The 20885-nt window shown below is 44.3% G+C and overlaps 1 protein-coding gene across 1 annotated transcript in view; it reads left to right on the top strand.

Moving 5' to 3' along the window:
- Positions 1 to 20623, top strand: part of PTK2B (protein tyrosine kinase 2 beta) — a 117113-nt gene extending 96490 nt beyond the window's left edge. Inside the window, exons 24-31 of the mRNA XM_067462568.1 lie at positions 2233 to 2358; positions 7032 to 7178; positions 9041 to 9073; positions 10264 to 10291; positions 11100 to 11146; positions 13619 to 13765; positions 16290 to 16370; positions 18938 to 20623. Of these exons, the coding sequence (XP_067318669.1) occupies positions 2233 to 2358; positions 7032 to 7178; positions 9041 to 9073; positions 10264 to 10291; positions 11100 to 11146; positions 13619 to 13765; positions 16290 to 16370; positions 18938 to 19153 (825 nt within the window). The 3' untranslated portion in view covers positions 19154 to 20623. The remainder of the gene's footprint in view (positions 1 to 2232; positions 2359 to 7031; positions 7179 to 9040; positions 9074 to 10263; positions 10292 to 11099; positions 11147 to 13618; positions 13766 to 16289; positions 16371 to 18937) is intronic.
- The last annotated feature ends 262 nt before the right edge of the window (positions 20624 to 20885 follow it).

A 20885-nucleotide genomic window follows, 5' to 3' on the forward strand; every position in this document is an offset into this window, starting at 1 on the left:
CTGACAGTCGACTGCTCATGCCGACCCAGGGCTTCGAACTTGCAACCTTCTTGCAATACACCACAAGAAGCACACATTCCTGGCTTATCAGTTTTTAAGCATCCAGCTTCTCCGCAGGAACTTTCCAAAGTGCTCTATGAATTTAACTCTTGCATTGCTACACCACACTGTTTAAACTACAAGCAATATTTCACTCTACATAAACACCCATGTTCGACACTTACCCAAGGAGTTGCATTAGGATTGCAACTCCATCGTGGATTTACCATTATTCTCATAGCCAGAGGCAGACCAAAAACATCTTCACCTGGGATATGAAAGAGGTCTTCCAGGGAAGATGTAATCAGATATAGGAGCCCCCGGTGGCACAGCAGGTTAAACCACTGAGCTGCTGAACTTGCTGACTGAAAGGTTGGTGGTTCAAATCTGGGGAGTGGGGTGACCTTCCACTGTTAGTCCCAGCTTCTGCCAACCTAGTAGTTCGAAAACATACAAATATGAGTAGATCAATAGGTAACGCTCCGTTGGGAAGGTGATGGCACTCCATGCAGTCATGCTGGCCACATGACCTAGGAGGCATCTAGGGACAACACCAGCTCTTTGGCTTAGAAATGTAGATGAGCACCACCCCCAGAGTTGGACACAACTGGACTTAAGGGGAATCCTTTACCTTTACTATACAGGCACAACTGGGTGCTTTTCTGCCCACCCCATACAGCAGCAATTGTAGGACTTTACTATATAGTGAGGGACTACAATCACTACTCCATGAGCCATGGGGGTTTGGGTCCTTGCAAAAAATTGAAAGGAATATAATCAACAACAGCAACAACAACCTTAAGCATGCACAAGGTTGCTGTAGATTCACTTCTGCTTTGTGTCATTTGGATCCCTATTGCACACATCTCCTCTATTACTAAACATGTGTTGTCTGTTACAACGCTATCCATTGGGGAGTGCTTTTTCCCATTGCGTCTTCAGAACCACTTTCAGGATTGCACCACCTATTTGACCTCAAATTGTATCTCACAAAACATTCTGTTGTGTTCACCCCAAACCTCCCAAAAACATTTTTCCTCCCTCTTTTCATCATTCAGCACCTATGCACACAAACAGAGCCTCTCCAAAATGGAAGGCTGGATCTACACTCACATATAATCCAGTTCAAGGCAGATAAAATTATGTAATAACATTTGAAAAAAATCTGTTCCTGGTTTTAAAGTGTTGTTCCTGTTTAGTTGTGCGGTACTTACTCTGAAAGTAGTTGTTATGCACCAGAAACTTAGTTTTGTGTGGCTGCCACAAGCTCTGTTGAATTGGTTGAGACTAATACTAAAGGAGCCCACGGTGGTGCAGTGGGTTAAAGCACTGAGTTGCTGAGCTTGTTGATCGAAAGGTCGCAGGTTCGATTCCAGGGAGCGGCGTGAGCTTCCGCTGTCAGCCCTAGCTTCTGCCAACCTAGCAGTTCGAAAACATGCAAATGTGAGTAGATCAATAGGTGCCGCTCCGGCGGGAAGGTAAGGGCGCTCCATGCAGTCATGCCGGCCACATGACCTTGGAGGTGTCTACGGACAACGCTGGCTCTTCGGCTTAGAAATTGAGATGAGCACCACACCCCAGAGTCAGACATCACTGGACTTAATGTCAGGGGACTACCTTTACCTTTACCTATGAAATACTAATTGAAACACTAGAGCAAAATGTGTTGCATGCAGGATGTCCCATAAAAACAAAGTTTTGGCAGTTTAATAAACTCTGAACATGCCAGCCACAGATGCAGGTGAAACGTCAGGAGAAAATGCTGCTGGAACACAGCTGTACAGCACAGAAAAGACACAGCACCCCAGTTTAATAAACTTTTCCCATGTTTTTTATGATAGAACCAATTAGAAAATGACATTTGTTACCCAGGAACAAAAATTGTGTGACGTAGTGTAATCTGGATTCAGAAACTGGATTATATGGTTGTGTAGATGGGGCTGAAGTCAATATGGTGTAATAGTGTGGTGGTGTTATTGCACTGTATCATCAGCCAAATGCTGCATGGAGCTGAACTCGTCCAACATCCAAGAGTGGTGTAGATCTGATCCAACGAACAAGGTTGTTCTTCTCAATGAGAACGTCTCCTTTCCTTCTCTGTGGGCCTCTAATACCACTGTTGTTGTGTCTGATGTTGCTGCCTCTGTGCTTGTTGTCCTGTGCTGCCTGCTGCCCTTTGCTTCGCTTTCTCAGGTGCCCGAGGGCCTGTGCGCCAGTTCGCCGACGCTCACCAGCCCCATTGAGTACCCATCTCCTGCCAACTCCCTGCACACTCCACCCCTCAACCGGCACAACGTCTTCAAGCGCCACAGCATGAGGGTAAGAGGAGGGGTTGCAGGGCCATTTCAATGAAAGGACAAAAGCATTCCAAAGCAGCAGCAGCAGCAGTTCGGCAGATGAGAAGCTTCCAATGCCAGCAGTAGAGCTATTGAGTTTCAACAATACAGGAGCAGAGTCAAACTTAAATAAGTTATATATTTGCTCAAGTCTAATGTCTGGGTCAATAACAGTCCATATGAAAAAGATCTTGGGAGTCTTCATGGGCAACAAGTTGGATACAAGCCAATAGTGTGATGCAGCAGCTCAAAAAGCCAATGGGATTTTGGGCTGCATCAAAAGGAGTATCGTGTCTAGATTGAGGGAAGTCATGGTGCTTTTTTATTTGGCTTTAGTCAGACCTTACCTGAAATACTGTGTCCAGTTTTAGGCACAACAGTTCAAAAGAGATATTGACAAGCTGGAAGTTGTCCAGAGGAGGGAGACTAAAATTATCAAAGGTCTGGAGACTATGAATCCCTATGAGGAGCATCTCAAAGAGCTGTGTCAGTTTAGCCTGCAGAAGAGAGGAGATTACATCTGAACATGAGGAAGAACTTCCTGACTGTGAGAGCCGTTCAGCAGTGGAACTCTCTGCCCCGGAGTGTGGTGGAGGCTCCTTCTTTGGAAGCTTTTAAACAGGCTGGATGGCCATCTGTCAGGGGTGATTTGAATGCAATATTCCTGCTTCTTGGCAGAATGGGGTTGGACTGGATGGCCCATGAGGTCTCTTCCAACTCTTTGATTCTATGATTAAGAGAAGATTGAGAGGAAATATGAGAGGAGCCATGTATAAATCTGTGAAAGGGTATCATAAGGTAGAGGGAGCAGGTTTGTTTTCTGCTGCCCTGGAAACTAGGACTCGGAGTTTAAATGATAGGAAAGGAGATTCCACCTGAACATTAAGAATAACTTCCTGACTGTGAGAGCTGTTCAGCAGTGGAACTCTCTGCTTTGTAGTCTAGTGGAAGCTCCTTCCTTGGAGGCTTTTAAACAGTGGCTGGATGGCCATCTGTCAGGGGTGCTTTGATTGTGCTTTTCCTTCATGGCAGAAGAGATTGGACTAGATGTTCCACGTGGTCTCTTCCAACTCTATGATTCTATTATTCGAATACACATTGAATCTAATACGCAGCTCAATTTTCAAAACACTGAAACTTTAAAAAATACTGCTGAATGTAATGTACAGCAGCAAGAAGTGTGCTGGGTTGTTGTAGGTTTTTTCGGGCTATATGGCCATGTTCTAGAGGCATTTTCTCCTGACGTTTCGCCTGTATCTATGGCAAGCATCCTCAGAGGTAGTGAGGTACTGAGGATGCTTGCCATAGATGCAGGCGAAACGTCAGGAGAAAATGCCTCTAGAACATGGCCATACAGCCCGGAAAAACCTACAACAACCCAGTGATTCCGGCCATGAAAGCCTTCGACAATACAAGAAGTGTGCTCTTGTAATTTGCCCCCAAAAATGTGTGCATTGCAGTTTCTGTTTGCTTAGGATTCCTTCGTTAATGGCTAGATTGAGGGAAGTCATGGAGCCTTTGTATTTGGCTTTAGTCAGACCTTACCTGGAATACAGTGTCAATAAACAGTTATTATATTAGAACACCAAAGCTTCCAGCGATACAAAAGAAAACTTTGGGATGCATCTACGCTATAGAACAAGCATGGGCAAACTTGGGCCCTCCAGGTGTTTTGGACTTCAACTCCCACCATTCCTAACAGCCGGAATTGTGGGAGTTGAAGTCCAAAACACCTGGAGGGCCCAAGTTTGCCCATGTCTGCTTTAGAATGAATCCATTTTAATTGTCTTGGTTCAGTGCTATGGGAGCTGTAGTTTGACAAGGTTTTGAGCCTTCTCTGCCAAAGAAGGCTGATGCCTCACCAAACTACAAATCCCAGGATCCCATAGCATTGAGCCATGGTCATTAAATTAGATCTGAGGTCCTTCAAATACAATCTCCAGGCGCATCTCCTGAAGCACTTTCTCCTTTTGCTTTGGCTCAGCACAAACATTACTGTAGGACAGTGGTTCTCAACCTTGCTAATGCCGTGACCCCTTAATGCAGTTCCATATGTTGTGGTGACCCCCAACCATAATATTGCTTTCATTGCTACTTGATACCTGTCATTTTACTACTGTTATAAATTGTAAATATCCGATATGCAGGATGGATTTTCATTCACTGGACTAAATTGAGCACAAATACCCTATATGCCCAAATGTGAATGCTAGTGGGGTTGGAGGGAGGATTGATTTTGTAATTTGGAAGATGTAGTTGCTGGGATTCATAGTTCACCTATAATCAAAGAGCGTTCTGAACTCCACCAGCGATGGATTTAAACCGAACTTGGCACACAGAACTCCCATGACTATTAGAAAACACTGGAAGGCTTTGGTGGGCATTGACCTTGAGTTTGGGAGTTGTAGTTCACCTATACCCAGAGGAGTGCTGTGGATTCATGCAATAATGAATCTGGACCAAACTTGGCACAAGTACTCAATATGCCCAAATGTGAACACTGGTGGAGTCTGGGGAAAATAGACCTTGACATTTGGGAGTTCTAGTTGTTGGGATTTATAGTTCACCTACAATCAAAGAGCCTTCTGAACTCGACCAACAATAGAATTGGGTCAAACTTCCCACACAGAATCCCAATAATCATGTTCTCTGATGGTCTTTGGCGACCCCTTTGACACCCCCTCACGACCCCCTCAGGGGTCCCAACCCCCAGGTTGAGAAACACTGCTGTAGGACGTAAATCTAATGTTGCGGCAAGGTCATTTAATCAAAAAAAGTGAGCATTAGATTCAAGTAAATATGGTATCTACAGGCAGCATACATCTTGCCCCTTTCCATGCTTACAGTATTATTATTTATTATTAGCTTTATTTGTACCCCGCTACCATCTCCCAAGGGACTCGGTGCGGCTTACATGAGGCCGAGTCCAACACAACAACAAAAGCAATAAAATATTGATACAAGCAATTAAAAAAACATAGACAATAAAATAAACAACATTATTAAAGAAGCAACACATAATTAAAACAGTGGGAAGGCCAAATGTAGAGTTAAAATTGGAAATAATGCTGGGCCATAAGCGAAAGGTGATACTAGTGTTTGTAGAGGGCATACAAGCAGACTCAGGGAAATGTAAAGTGCTTTGGAAGACAAAGTGCTATGGGATTCATTATTCTGGGAAGGCACACTGGAACAACCACGTCTTCAAGCTCCTCCTGAAAACTGCCAGGGTTGGGGCCTGTCTGATGTCTTTAGGGAGTGAGTTCCAGAGTCGAGGGGCCACCACCGAAAAGGCCCTCTCTCTTGTCCCCACCAAACGTGCCTGCGATGCTGGTGGGATCGAGAGTAGGGCCTCTCCGGAAGATCAAAGGGATCGTGTGGGTTCGTATACAGATATGCGATCACGTAGGTAGGCGGGTCTCAAACCATTCAGGGCTTTATAGGTAAGAACCTGAACTTAGAAAGTGGAGGACTCTGAGTTTTGCAAGGTGCTCAGAAAAAAGAGGCATGTCACTGAGAAATATCAGCTTGAGAACAGAGAGAGGAAGAAAGAGGGGCCAATAGGGGAAGGGTTTTCCCCTGCCAACTCACTCATCTACTTATCTAAGTCCTTGATGAGGACTACAAGCTTGAGCAGGATGTGGTGGAGTTCCAACAAGAGGCAGGCGGATCCACTTTGGACATCAGCTTGACCTTAAGGGATCAGAAGGAAACACAAAATGGAAGTGGCTAGAATTTCCTCTGATTTTGGACAGATTGTACTGTGTGATCAGAACTGGTGGGTCCACAGCTTATGGGGGGCACAGGATGGGTGGTACTTTCAGATCCTTGCAGCTATCCATCCTAATTGACCAAAAACAAGGTACCATTCAATGGCCTTATTCCTCTGTGTGCTTTTGCCCGTGTTGCCCCTAAAATTTGCTTCTGCTGCTCCCTTTGCCCAGCTCCAACTTGGCCAGTCTGCTCTTAAATGTAGCTTTCCCAATGGGATATTTTGCTATTTCTCTGTGTGAGTCAGATGCATTGAGTCCACAAGTGGTGAGCTGTACATGGAAGGTGGAGAAGTCCAAGGTATTTGATTCCATCTGAACATGAGGAAGAACTTCCTGACTGTGAGAGCCATTCAGCAGTGGAACTCTCTGCCCCAGAGGGAGTGTGGTGGAGGCTCCTTCTTTGGAAGCTTTTAAACAGAGGCTGGATGGCCATCTGTCAGGGGTGATTTGAATGCAATATTCCTGCTTCTTGGCAGATTGGGGTTGGACAGGATGGCCCAGGAGGTCTCTTCCAACTCTTTGATTCTTTGATTCTATGAACTGCCACAGCAGCATCCTATGCAGCCTTGGGATTTGTAGTCTGGAGCGGTCCCAAACTAGAGATCCCAGGATAAGATGTTTTATATACATAACATAAATTTTGCATTTAGTTGTGGTCCCATCAACATCTCCAAGAATGCAATAAACACTGTAGAACTCTCTGTCTCAGAGTCTGGTGGAAGCTCCTTCTTTAGAGGCTTTTAAACAGAGTCTGGATGGCCATCTTTCGGGAGGCGTTTGATTGTGCTTTTCCTGCATAGAGGAGGGTTGGACTAGATGGCCCCTGGGGTTCCCTTCCAACTTTAGGATTCTCTGATTCTGTGTTTTTTCCCTGGTCCTGAAGGAGGAGGACTTCCTGCGCCCCAGCAGCCGCGAGGAAGCGCAGAAGCTGTGGGAGATGGAGCGGGCCAAGATGAAGCAGCTGATTGACAAGCAGCAGAGGCAGATGGTGGAGGACTATCAGTGGCTGCGGCAGGAGGACAAAGCCCTGGTGAGTGGGACTCCCCAAAATAGTTCGTACAATGTGTTTTTGAAAGCTTTCATGGCCAGAATCACTGGGTTGCTGTGGGTTTACGGGCTGCCTGGGCATGTTCCAGAAGCATTCTCTCCTGACATTTCACCCGCATCTATGGCAGGCATCCTCAGAGGTTGTGAGGTCTGTTGGAAATGAGGCAAGTGGGGTTTATATACCTGTGGAATGTTCAGGTGGGAGAAAAAACTCTTGTCTGTTGGAGGCAGGTGTGAATATTTCAGTTGGCCACCTTGAGAAGCTTACATGAGGCCAAGCCCAGCGATACATTACATTAACATTGATTAGCCTTTCAGTTTCAAAGTCTGGCTGTTTATTGCCTGGGGAAATCCTTTGTTGGGAGGTGTTAGCTGGCCCTGATTGAGTCATGTCTGGAATTCATCTGCTTTCTGAACATTGTTCTTTATTCACTGATTTTAGAGGGTTTTTTGAATACTGGTATCATGTGGACAATTTCAGCAGAAAGGAGGGGGAAAAAACTATGAAAATGAACAAAATATGGCTCCCAGCAGGCCCGTAGCCAGGATATTGATTCGGGGGTGGGGGCTGAGTTTGGTTCGGAGGGGGGGGGGGTGTGAGTGAGTGAAAGAGGGTCTACACTAGCAAACCTTCTGTATTGGTACCCCAATACCCCCATGCATATGGGATATATTGAGCATGGTGATCAGATCATGATATGAATAAACATAACAGTTTAAATAATGCACCAGTAAGGCCTTCTTGCAGACCACCATGAGAATTTCGGGGGGGGGGGGGGAGCCAGGCATGTAGCCCCCCCTCCCCCCCCCCCCCCCGGCTACATGCCTGGCTCCCAGTATAAAAAAAACTCTAAAATCAGGAAAGTGAATAAAGAAAACAGAGGAATTCCAGACATGAATTAATCAGGGCCAGCTAACAAATCCCAAAAAAGGATCCCCCGGGCAGGAAGCAGCCAGTCTTTGAAGCTGCAAGACCATTTGATGCTAAACAAGGTGGCCAATTGAAAAATTAACACATGCCTCCAACAGACAAGAGTTCTTTCTCCCACCCTGGACATTCCACAGATATATATACCCAATTTTCCTAGTTTCCAACAGACCTCACAACCAATGAGGATGCCTGCCACAGATGCAGGCAAAACGTCAGGAGAGAATGCTTCCAGAACGTGGCCAGACAGTCCAGAAAACTCACAGCAACCCAGTTCGTACAACTATTGGGAATCCACTGATTCCTTCACCAGGGTCACATTTGGGGTTATTATTATTATTATTATTATTATTATTATTATTATTCCTCAAGGAACATGTGTCGGCACATTACAAAGAATGCAACTTGTAGAATTTGTCTTATACTTTTGCTTCTCAGTGCAGTAGTTCGAACGGAATTTGCTTGGTTCCACACTGTAGAATTAATACAGTTTGGTACCACTCATTTGCGACCTGGTCTAATTGCACAGTGCCGTTCTCCTTGTAAGGAAAGCGGCCTTGGTATTCTTGACTGTATGTGGGATCCTGGGAATTTTAGTTTGAAGAATGTACGTGCTATTTGGCAGAGAAGGCTGAAGACCTTGCAAAACTACAACTCCTTTGATTCCATAGCATTGAGCTATGCCCAATCACATTGATTTGATGGTGGGGATGCAGCCCACTTGTAGACATTCAAATTTAGTCACCAGTGATTGGATGTAAACTTGGAAGGCAATCATACTCAGCCACAAATGATCGCTGAGGAGGAGGAGGAGGAGGATGTAAACTTGGATTAAAAGTCAGTCTTGCCGGTTCATGGCAATATTAATTATGACTTAATTTGGATAGCTGATTGTGTACACCTCTTTCTGGCCATAGGATCCCATGGGTTTTCCAGACAGCGAACCCCCAGTAAGTCTCTCCAAAGAGATCTTGCTTTGCTCCAAGTGCCCTGAAATCTGCTCTCTGCTCCCTCTTCTAAAGCCTTAACTTTCCTTTCCTTCCTAAGAACTGCAAAAATGACAACAATAACAAAAAGTACAACAACAACTGCAGAATGCTAAATGCTCAGCTATGGCCCAAAGCAGAAATACCCAATAGCCCAATTGACTCATCCAATTGGATTGCTAGGTGAAATACGGGATCGGAAATCTATTTATTATATGGCTGTGGAGAAGAAAATATAGTTGGCCCTCCCCAATTGCAGATGCCACTTTTCCATATTTGGTTATTCATACATTTCATTAATATGGGCTTTCTCTGAATCTCTAGGTCTTCCAATCTCACCCTCCAGTAGACATTGACCATAGAATTGCACTGGAGGCCCTATAGATTCCTACATTGATCATATGTAGGAATCAATGTACTGGGACTGTGGCGCAGCTGGCTGGGAGTTAGCTGCATTAAGATCACTACTGACCAAAAGGTCATGAGTTTGAAGCCAGCCTGGAGTGAGCTTTCGACCTAAATTGTGTAGCTTGTTGTAGACCTTTGCAGCCCAAAAGACAGTTGCATATGTCAAGTAGGAAATGTAGGTACCACCTATGTGTGGAGAGGCTAATTTAACTGATTTACGAGGCCATAAAAGATTTCCAGGAAGTATACAAAGAATGAGGAAACAACAGCTTCCCTAGTGGTCAGAAGCTGGAAAGTTAAATAGCCTCTGAGTGTCTGTCTATATATGTTGTGTGTCTATGGCATTGAATGTTTGCCATGTATATATACGTTGTAATCTGCCCTGAGTTCCCTGCGGGGTGAGAAGGGCAGAATAGAAATACTGTAAATAAATAATAAATAACCAAATCTGCAAAAGATTTTAGCCTCTGTCCCTTATAAACAAGGGAGCCTTGGCAACTCTACCAGTTGTACAACCCTTGGCAATTTCGACTCTCTGGGATTGCATCCTTGACTTTCCTTTTGCTTTTCAAAGCTGGCTAACTTCTTTTCATCCTAATTCCTCTCTTTTCTAGACAAATGCTACAAAGCTTTATGCATGCTTGCTGGGGAAATCACCCCAAATGAGTCTTTTGGGTTTTACATTTGAACATGACAACATGGGATTATGCCAAATAAGTCTTCTTTTTTTTTTTTTTACTTTTCAGAAACTTCCTGAAAAGGAGTCAGGTTACAGTGAGTATCAACCCCAAACTATCTGCCTTATCCTCAAAATACTTTTAATTCTGTGCTTCCATCATTCAATTATTATATGCCTTTTGCACTTAAGAGAGACAGACGTCTCCTTCATTGAAAGCTATATTGCAGTGGTTCCAACAGTTCCAACATGAATCCACTCCAGCTTTTACTTTGGCCCTAATGGAGCTGTCTATTCTAAGGTGCTGAACTCCAGTCTCTTGATTAGATTCTCCTGAAGCTTTAGCTAAAACTTGGAGTGGATTCCAAGCTGGATTGTCATAGACTCTGACCTTTGCCAAGCTTCCATACAGTTTTACAGGGTGGAAATCTTAAATGAAATGTCATAGAGTTGGAGGGGAAATTAGATCATTTCCTCCTCCCAAATAAGAGTAGGACTCCCATGAAATTCCCCTCCAGTACCCAACTTTCTAACATTGTAGGAGCTTAGACCTTCAGTTTAGAGTTAGAAATATTGGCACCCAAAGAAAAGTCACAGGCAAATGCACCAAAGAAAAAGCAAACACAGAAAGGAGAAGAATATATAAAGGATTTTCAAAGTCTCCCTCTTTGCAATGTTCAAATTTTGGGGAGGAGTAAAGGGACATTGCATTGTGGGAGAAGAAATTCTATTTGGAGGGTTCTATTTTCATTTTGCAGTGCTCTTGATTGTAATCTATCAGCTCAAGGGTGATAAAGAGATGGCTGTAGGATTTGTAAAGTTATTGAAATTTCACTAATGAAGATGATGATGGTGATGATGATGATGATGATGACACTTTTATATTTCCTTTTATTGACGGCTTAGCTGAGTTTACCGGACCCCCCAAAAAGCCACCCAGGTTTGTTCCGCAGGTATGTATCTTGTCCTAGGGTTTTTACTCTTATCTCTTCCTGGTTTGAAGGCAGCTTCTTTACATGCTCCTTCTAAATAGGGAAAGCAAGAAGGTCACAGAGAAAGATCCCAAGCCTGCGATTTAAAACGCCCTTTCTTTCATATTTTAGCCATCTAAAGTATGTATGCATTTATTTATTTATTTACGGCATTTATATGCCACCCTTCTCACTCCGAAATGAACTCAGAACAGCTTATAAGATATATATATATGTATGTGTGTATACACACACACACACACACACAAAATATATTATATTATTAGCATAGCACAATATCTGTATTATATATTACTATATTGTACTATACCATTAGGAGCCCCCGGTGGCGCAGTGGGTTAAAGCACTGAGCTGCTGAGCTTGTTGACTGAAAAGGTCACAGGTTCGAATCCTGGGGGTAGCAAGAGCTTCCGCTGTCAACCCCAGCTTCTGCCAACCTAGCAGTTCGAAAACATGCAAATGTGAGTAGATTAATGGGTACCACTTCAGTGAGAAGGTAACGGTGCTCCATGCAGTCATGCCAGCCACATGACCTTGGAAGTGTCTATGGATAACGCTGGCTCTTCGGCTTAGAAATGGAGATGAGCACCACACCCCAGAGTCGGACACGACTTGGCTTCATGTGAGGGGAAAACCTTAAAAACTATACCATTATAGTTTGAGGGGAACACCTTAAAAGCTATACCATTATAGACAGGTCCTGCTCAGCATCTCCATTAATGACTTAGATGAAGGGTTAGAAGACAGGATCATCAAGTTTGCAGACGACACCAAATTGGGAGGGATAGCCAATACTCCAGAGGACAGGAGCAGGATTCAAAACGATCTGAACAGTTTAGAGGGATGGGCCAAAACTAATAAAATGAAGTTCAACAGTGACAAATGCAAGATACTCCGCTTAGGCAGAAAAAACAAAATGCAAAAATATAGAATGGGGGACGATGCCTGGCTCGAGAGCAGTACGTGTGAAAAAGATCTTGGAGTCCTCGTGGACAACAAGTTAAACATGAGCCAACAATGTGATGTGGCGGCAAAAAAAGCCAATGGGATTTTGGCCTGCATCAAGAGGAGCATAGTGTCTAGATCTAGGGAAGTCATGTTACCCATGCTCTATTCCACTTTGGTTAGACCACACCTGGAATATTGTGCCACAATTGAAGAGAGATATTGACAAGCTGTGTCCAGAGGAGGGCGACTCAAATGATCAAGGTTCTGGAGAACAAGCCCCACGAAGAGCGGCTTAAAGAGCTGGGCATGTTTAGCCTGAAGAAGAGAAGGCTGAAAGGAGATATGATAGCCATGTATAAATATGTGAGAGGAAGTCACAGGGAGCAAGCTTGTTTTCTGCCACCCTGGAGACTAGGACGAGGAACAATGGCTTCAAACTACAAGAAAGAGATTCCATCTGAACTTGAGGAAGAACTTCCTGACTGTGAGAGCTGTTCAGCAGAGGAACTCTCTGCCCTGGGGTGTGGTGGAGTCTCCTTCTTTGGAAGCTTTTAAACAGAGGCTGGATGGCCATCTGTCAGGGGTGCTTTGAATGCAATCTTCCTGCTTCTTGGCAGAATGGGGTTGGACTGGATGGCCCATGCGGTTTCTTCCAACTCTATGATTCTATGATTCTGATCCTTTCCTCTGCCCTGCTATAGATATTTTTATGATTGTGATCTATGATAACACTATGTAACAAAATTTGAAACATTTTCTGTTCCTGTTTTGAAAGTGTTATTTCCTGTTTAACTGCATAGAACATAGTTGCTCTGCTTGAGAAACTTCATTTTTGTGACTGCCACAAAGTAGGTTGAATAGGTCGAGACTCTGAGATTCCACCTGAATATGAGGAAGATCTTCCTGACAGAGAGAGAGAGAGCGCTGTTCAGCAGTGGAACTCTCTGCCCCCGAGTGTGGTGGAGGCTCCTTCTTTGGAGGCTTTGAAACAGAGGCTGGATGGCCATCTTTGAATGTGCTTTGAATGTGATTTTCCTGCTTCTTGGCAGAATGGGGTAGGACAGGATGGTCCACCAGGTCTCTTCCAACTCTATGAGCGTATGAGATAATCATTAAAAAAAGAGCAAAATGTTCTGCAGGATGTCCCTCCCTCAAAATCAACGTTTTTGCAGTTTAATAAATATTTTCCATGTTATTATGGTAGAACCAATTAGGAAATGACATTTATAACCCAGGAACAGAAATTGTGTTACATAGTACTGAGTCCCTTCGGGGAGATAGAGTGGAATATAAATAAAGTTTTATATTGCTGCTGCTGCTGCTGTTACATTGATCAAAGTCATGATCGTGAATGCAGTAGTAATTAATTAAAATTTCTTTTAAAAAACATACACTTCCCATTTCCATTTAGAAAGGATCATTTTCTTTGGTTGTCAGAAATGTGGGAAGCACTTGCCGATATGAACCCATTTTCCCCTCTTTCAGATGTCGCTGCAGCCAAACCCCACAGCAAACCTGGACCGGACGGATGACGCCGTCTACAGTAACGTCATGGAGCTGGTGAAAGCGGTTCTGAAGCTCAAGAATGAAGTCAGCAACCACCCACCTGAGCGCTACATCCTGGCTGTTAAGGTCTTGCCGTATTTATTTTCGTTAGACAATCCCCAAAATACAAAAAGAAACCCCAGTTCTTCTCAGGTGGAGACTAAAGAAAACACTGAGGTCAAAGAAGACCCAAATCTCAAGTTTTGTTTAGTGTTTGGGGGGGGGGGGGTTCAAAAAAGGTAAAAGTATTACAGAATGGTAAAGCATCAATCGCAGCAGTTCAGCAGACCAGAAGCTTCTAATGCCAGCAGTAGAGCAATTGAGCTTAAGTCATTCAGAAGCAAAGTCAAGCTTCAAAAAATTATAAAAGACTTTATAAAGTGTTTACTTTCCTATCTAGATAGGAAAGTAAACACAGGGACTATTTATTATTATTTATTTCGGGCACTTCTACCCTGCCCTTCTCAACCCCCTAGGGGGGACTCAGGGCGGCTTACAACCAGCACAATTCGATGCCAACAATTCAACAGATAAAATATATAACAGCCACAACCACAATAGTTAAAACATTCAATTAATAGAATAACAACTAAAAGCCAATCTAGTGGCCAACGTTCACCGAGTTCTAAAATCCGTAAGTCCATTCAGCATTACCATAGTCCTTTCCAGATTCTGGTTGTCATTACCTTGTCAGTCTGCCAGATTACACAAAGGCCTGGTCCCATATCCATGTTTACAGCTTTCTTCTGAAGGAGAGGAGGGATGTTGATGACCTAATTTCCCCAGGGAGTGAATTTCACAGGTGAGGGGCCACCACTGAGAAAGCCCTGTCCCTCGTCCCTACCAGCCTCACTTGTGATAGAGGTGGGACTGAGAGCAGGGCCTCCCCAGAAGATCTTAAACACCGAGATGGGACATAGAAGGAGATACATTCAGACAGGTACATAACTATCTAACTATCCACAGGCAGGCAGCATCTTGTCTCTCTCCATGCTCACAGGAGGAAAACGAAAGGGAGGGTTCAGGATTTGCAATGTGCTCTGAGAAGTGTCAATTTAACAAGAAAGGTGATAAGAGAAGAGAAAGGAAAACAAGCGGACAGAGAGATCAAGGGGAAGGGTTTTGCCCTGCCAGATAACTTAATTGCCTAAGTTTTTGATGAGGACTACAAATGTGTGCAGGTTTTGGTTGAGTTCCAACATTCTAGGTCCTAATAAAGGAGAGGCCAGCTTCTACAAGGGAGTCAATCCCACCATTGGGTGGAAGTGACTATCAGACTTTTCCATAATGTTAAACACATAGCTTAACAGAGTTGGAAAGGACCTGAAAGTCTATTTTGCCAGGCACAGGGGAATAAAGTTTTGAGAGTTGCCTTTCCAACCTCTACTTAAAGACCTTAAAAGAAGGAGGTCCCACCATCATCTGAGGCAATCCATTCTGCTCTCAAAGAGCATAAGATGATGGAGGTCTCCAAAGGATAGTTCTACTCTCAATCAAGAAATAATGTTTTGAATGGAGCCGTGATCCTTGAGAATGGGAGCCCATCAATTTGTGTCTCTTAAACCAGGCTTGCTCCATCTTCTCCATGGCTTCTCCTGAAATTTAAAGTGGGCTATCATATCTCCTCTGAACTTTCTCTTCTCCAAGTCAAACATTCCCAGATACCTTGGATGTTCCTCATAAGTCTTGGTTTCCAGGCCACAAATCTGAACTATATGAGTTGGCCTCCTATGGATGAGTTCGAACCAGACTAGATCCATTCAAGAGAATGGGCCCAATGGATTCAGCAGGTGTATTCTAATCAGACTAAAATAAATAAAATTTAATGCAAGGATCATAGATGTTTTGGCCTTCAACTCCCAGGTGGCAAACTAGCTGGGATTTCTGGGAGTTGTGGGCCAAAACACTTGGGGACCAACAAGTTGAGAACCACTGATCTAGTCCAACCTTTTGTTGTTTGGAAATACACAACGAAAGCAGTCCTGAATGATGGCTACCAACTCCCATCTCCCAGCTGAGATCCCTAAGACATGTCTCTTAAGTTCTTTAAATCATTAACCTAAGACAGTACCATACAATCATAGGATAGGAAGAGTACTAGTCCCTCGGGCACAGTAGTCAGACTATGCCTCAGAATATTTTATAGTAGACTATAAATCCCACATGATGATCATTGCTCAGCTGTGGGTTTTCCATGAGAGTTCCAGAACTGTGGGGGGAAATCTTTGTGCCCAATCAAAACTTTCAAAACATCCAGTTAAAACCTGAGACTTTTCTACTTGGTCTGACTGATACAAATGACTCTGATAAACTGTTGCAATACATGACCACAGCAGCCAGATTGTTCTGTGCGCATACATGGAAAAACCCAGCAGCCCCAACAATAGAAGATTGCATGATAATAATGATAAGCTTGGCTGAGATGGACTAATTAACATGTTTACTAAAAGAAGGGACATTGGAAAGACTGGAAAACTTTTTATTCATTTTTTGCCAGAGGACAAGAAGGACTTTTTACTTTTTAATGTAACTTTTAAAACTTCTAAATGAAGTTAGTTTTTAAAAAGCCACCTTTACCTGACACTTTGCTTCTCCTCCCCTTCCTTGGCAGGACGTGGGCCTTTCTCTTCGGAAACTCGTGGGGAGCGTGGATGACATCCTCCCGGCTCTGCCTTCATCGGCCCGCACCGAGGTGGGTCTGGTGCAGGAAGAGCAGCCAATCAGTAGCTTTAATGCTTGTTGACATAATAATATTGTGTTTTTTTAAAGTGTAGAGTTGTTTTTAATTATTTATAGATGTCACAATCTAGGCAAGATCTAAATTGATGGTTACATGGCTAGTAGTGTGTTTGGGTTGGCTCAGCTACTGCTACGTCTTGGAAGAGTTTAAAGCACCTCAGACTCCTGGGATTATTATCTGGTAAGGTTGAGATCTCTGGATAAAAAGGGGTCTGGAAGAGATAGCTCTTTGGTAGCAGATAATGTTGTATTTTGGTACTCTTGTCCTGGATTTTGGCACTCTTGTCCTGGATCTTGGCTCTGCTGCCCTTGGGTTAGAAGTCTGGACTCTGACCTTGTTCTGGATCCTGACCTTGTTCTTCAACCTACAAGAAAGAAGATTCCATCTGAACATTAGGAAGAACTTCCTGACTGTGAGAGGTGTTCATCAGTGGAACTCTCTACCACTGTGTGTGGTGAAGGCCCCTTCTTTGGAGGCTCTTAAACAGAGGCTGGATGGCCATTTGTTGGGGGTACTTTGAATGCGATTTTCGTGCTGCTTGGCAGAATGGGGTTGGACTGGATGGCCCACCAAATTTCTTGCAACTCTAGAATTCTGTGATTCTAATTCTGTTCTGACCTCCTGATTTTGATTTATAGACTTGGACTTCAGTTTGACCTCTGACTTTCTGGCTTGACTTTGAAACTCTGACTTCAGTTTGTACTCCAAGCCTTTGGGACAGTGTAATAAGGCAATATTAGAAAACCTACTCCGCTGGCCGGAGCCAGCATGGTATATTGAGATGGCTTTAAACAACCAATTTTAAAGTAGATGTAATTGTTTGTAGTGTTTGTGTATATTTATAGTTATTTTACATTCTAGCATGGAATGCGTGCCATATATATGTCATGCTCCGTCCTGAGTCCCCGTTGGGGTGAGAATCACAGAATCATAGTGTTGGAAGAGACCTTATGGGCCATCCAGTCCAACCCCATTCTGCCAAGAAGCACCCCCAACAGATGGCCATCCAGCCTCTGTTTAAAAGCCTCCAAAGAAGGAGCCTCCACCACACTCTGGGGCTCCTTCTGTCTGTGAACAGCTCTCACAGACAGGAAGTTCTTCCCCATGTTCAGATGGAATCTCCTTTCTTGTAATTTGAAGCCATTGTTCCGCATCCTAGCCTCCAGGGAAGCAGAAAGAAGCTTGCTCCCTCCTCCCTATGACTTCCTCTCACATATTTATACATGACTATCATGTCTCCTCCCAACCTTCTCTTCTTCAGGCGAAACATGCCCAGCTCTTTAAGCCGCTCCTCATAGGGCTTGTTCTCCAGACCTTTTATCATTTTAGTCACCCTCCTCTGGACACATTCCACCTTGTCAATATCTCCCTTCAATTGTGGTGCCTGGAATTGGACACAATATTCCAGATGTGGTCTAACCAAAGCAGAATAGAGGGGTAGCATGACTTCCCTGGATCTAGACCCTAGACTCCTATTGATGCAGGCCAAAATCCGTTGGCTTTTTTTTTTGCCGCCGTATCACGTTGTTGGCTCATGTTTAACTTGTTGTCCAAAAGAACCCCAAGATCTTTTTCACACGTACTGCTCTCGAGCCAGGCGTTGTCCCCCATTCTGTATCTTTGCTTTTCATTTTTTTCTGCCTAAGGGCGGAATATAAATGTTTCAAATAAAATAATAAACTATTGCATTCGTGAACATTTTTATGTGAACTCTTGGCACCTGACTTTTGGAATGTAACTTTGGCTACTGTTTATCCTTGCTCCTGACTTGGCAAAGTAGTACTCAGCTAGTCTGCATTAGTAGCACTCCTGGTGTTGATTTGTCTTACTCTGGCTATGTGCTTCAATTCTATTTTGTTGGCCCAACCTTTGAACGACTCAAGGTCTTGGCTCACCTTATGTTTGTTTAATAAACCCCAGCCCTTGAAGCCGGGTGAGTCCCAACACATGATGCAGGTGTCCCAGAGAGATATTGACAAGCTGGAATGTGTCCAGAGGAGAGCGACTAAAATGATAAAGGGTCTGGAGAACAAGCCCTATGAGGAGCGGCTTAAGGAGCTGGGCATGTTTAGCCTGAAGAAGAAAAGGCTGAGAGGAGATATGATAGCCATGTATAAATATGTGAGAGGAAGCCACAGGGAGGAGGGAGCAAGCTTGTTTTCTGCTTCCCTGGAGACTAGGACGCAATGGAACAATGGCTTCAAACTACAAGAGAGGAGTTTCCATCTGAACATGAGGAAGAACTTCCTGACTGTGAGAGCCGTTCAGCAGTGGAACTCTCTGCCCCGGAGTGTGGTGGAGGCTCCTTCTTTGGAAGCTTTTAAGCAGAGGCTGGATGGCCATCTGTCAGGGGTGATTTGAATGCAATATTCCTGCTTCTTGGCAGGGGGTTGGACTGGATGGCCCATGGGTCTCTTCCAACTCTTTGATTCTATGATTCTATGATTCCAAGTCCAACACTTAAATGAAATACTTTCATTAACAAGACATGTCTCTATCTCTGTTTCCTCCTTTGGCAGATTGAAGGGACGGAGAAGCTGCTCAACAAGGACCTTGCGGAGCTGATCAACAAGATGCGCCTGGCCCAGCAGAACGCCGTGACCTCGTTGAGCGAAGAGTGCAAGCGTCAGATGCTGACGGCCTCCCACACGCTGGCGGTGGACGCCAAGAACCTCCTGGATGCCGTCGACCAAGCCAAGATCCGGGCCAACATGGTGAAGGTCTCTTTCGAGTGACCGGGGAGAATGTTGGCTCCTTCCTCCCTCCTTTTTTAAAGTAACAGCTCCCTCCAGCTTCCATATTACCTTTCCCTCATCCCGCCCTTCCGCAACACGCTTGTGTCTTCGGTGTCGTCACGTCTGTCTTCTGAGGACCAAGGAAGGGGACTCCAAAGAGAAGAGGATGTAGGTTGATTGGGCCATGGAAGGGACGCCGGTCTTCCTGGGCTTTGGAGAGGAGGCTGCTCTACAAGGCGCTGTTGTGTACATAATAGTCCCGGGATGGGAAGAGACTTAATCCAGATTAGTCAGTGGACTCCAAGGACAGCATCCGGTTGATGACATTGGGTCAATTATAATATAAGTAAGGAGCGGTGGTTTGTTGGACAATGTACAGTTGTCACGCCCAGCTGATGATGGCACAAGTAAAACTGTACATGGAACACCCTGTAAATGTGCATTGCATCTGTGTGTTGCCTTTGCAATTTCCCATTGGAATTTTGGCCTTGCGCATTGACTATGTTTGGAGTTGGGCATGTGGAATGGACCTCCAACTGAAGCTCTGAAGGACCTCAACCTAAGCCAGGTCCAGTAATCCCATCAAAGGAAAGGACTTTGTTCCTCCATCCTTCAAAGATCCCTCTGAGCATCAAGAGGTATGCTTTGTCTCAGTGATGAAGGAGATTTACGGGATGGCTGGGTTGGCTTGTGGACATCTCCCATTACTACTGTTCTCAGGATTGTTCAGCAGATCACTCCAGAATTGCTTCATTGGCAGGTCCATAGATTGCTCAAGGGATTGCTTTGGAAATAGCTCCAGGATTGCTCCAAGGGTCGCTCTATTATTGCTCCAGGGATTGCTTTTGAGATATCTTCATGGCGTTCTCCATGGAGTGGTCCATGGATCGCTCCAAAACTACTTCAGGGATTGCTCCAGAATTGTTCCAGGGATCGCTCTATAATTCTCCAATAATTGCTCCAGAGTTTGTTCCAGGGATTGCTCCAGAACTCTTCCAGGGATTGCTCTGCAAGTCTCCAAGGATTGTTCCAGATTTGCTCCGGGAATCATTCTTGGGACGCCCCTAAAGGCCTTGCACTGGGAGAATATGTTTGCGAGGCCATTTCTGTGCAGCTGGCGTTTGGAAGCATTTAAATGGGGACACTGGCTCATCGGAGAAGAAACAGTCTGTGTCTTCTTTGTAAATTGTATAGAAGCATTTATTTAATCGCTATAGGTCTGAACTGAATTGCACAACTATAAATCCTGACTTCTCCCCCACCTTTCCCTGAACGTGGGATTAAGTTTGACAAGGGCTCTCTCTCCATGGATGCCGGGGATCCAAAGGTTTCCAAACCTTCCTTGGGAGGTTTATTCCATTGCAACAAAAAACCCACAAGAGTCTTACGAGATTTGCAAGACAATCAGATTTTCACAGAATGGAATCCTGCATATCAAATCTGATAGTTTGGAATGTATCCCCCCCTCCCCCCATATCTCAAAACTGCAATTTAAAGTGCAAAGGACATTGATCTGTTGGGAAGGAAATCAGCGCACCTCTACCAATTCCTCCACAAACATGTTGACCATGTGATTTGTACCACGAAAGTTGTTGAAACTTTGCAACAGAATTCTGCTTTCAGATACTAGCCTTGAAATTAATCATGTCTCCCAATTTCAGCTTCAAAATGTTGCTACTGAAACTGAGGTCTGACTGAAAACAACCCAGGGTTTGAAGGATTAGAAGCCATG

The sequence above is a fragment of the Anolis sagrei genome, chromosome 1 (assembly GCF_037176765.1).
Source record: "Anolis sagrei isolate rAnoSag1 chromosome 1, rAnoSag1.mat, whole genome shotgun sequence".
NCBI classification, from domain to species: domain Eukaryota; kingdom Metazoa; phylum Chordata; class Lepidosauria; order Squamata; family Dactyloidae; genus Anolis; species Anolis sagrei.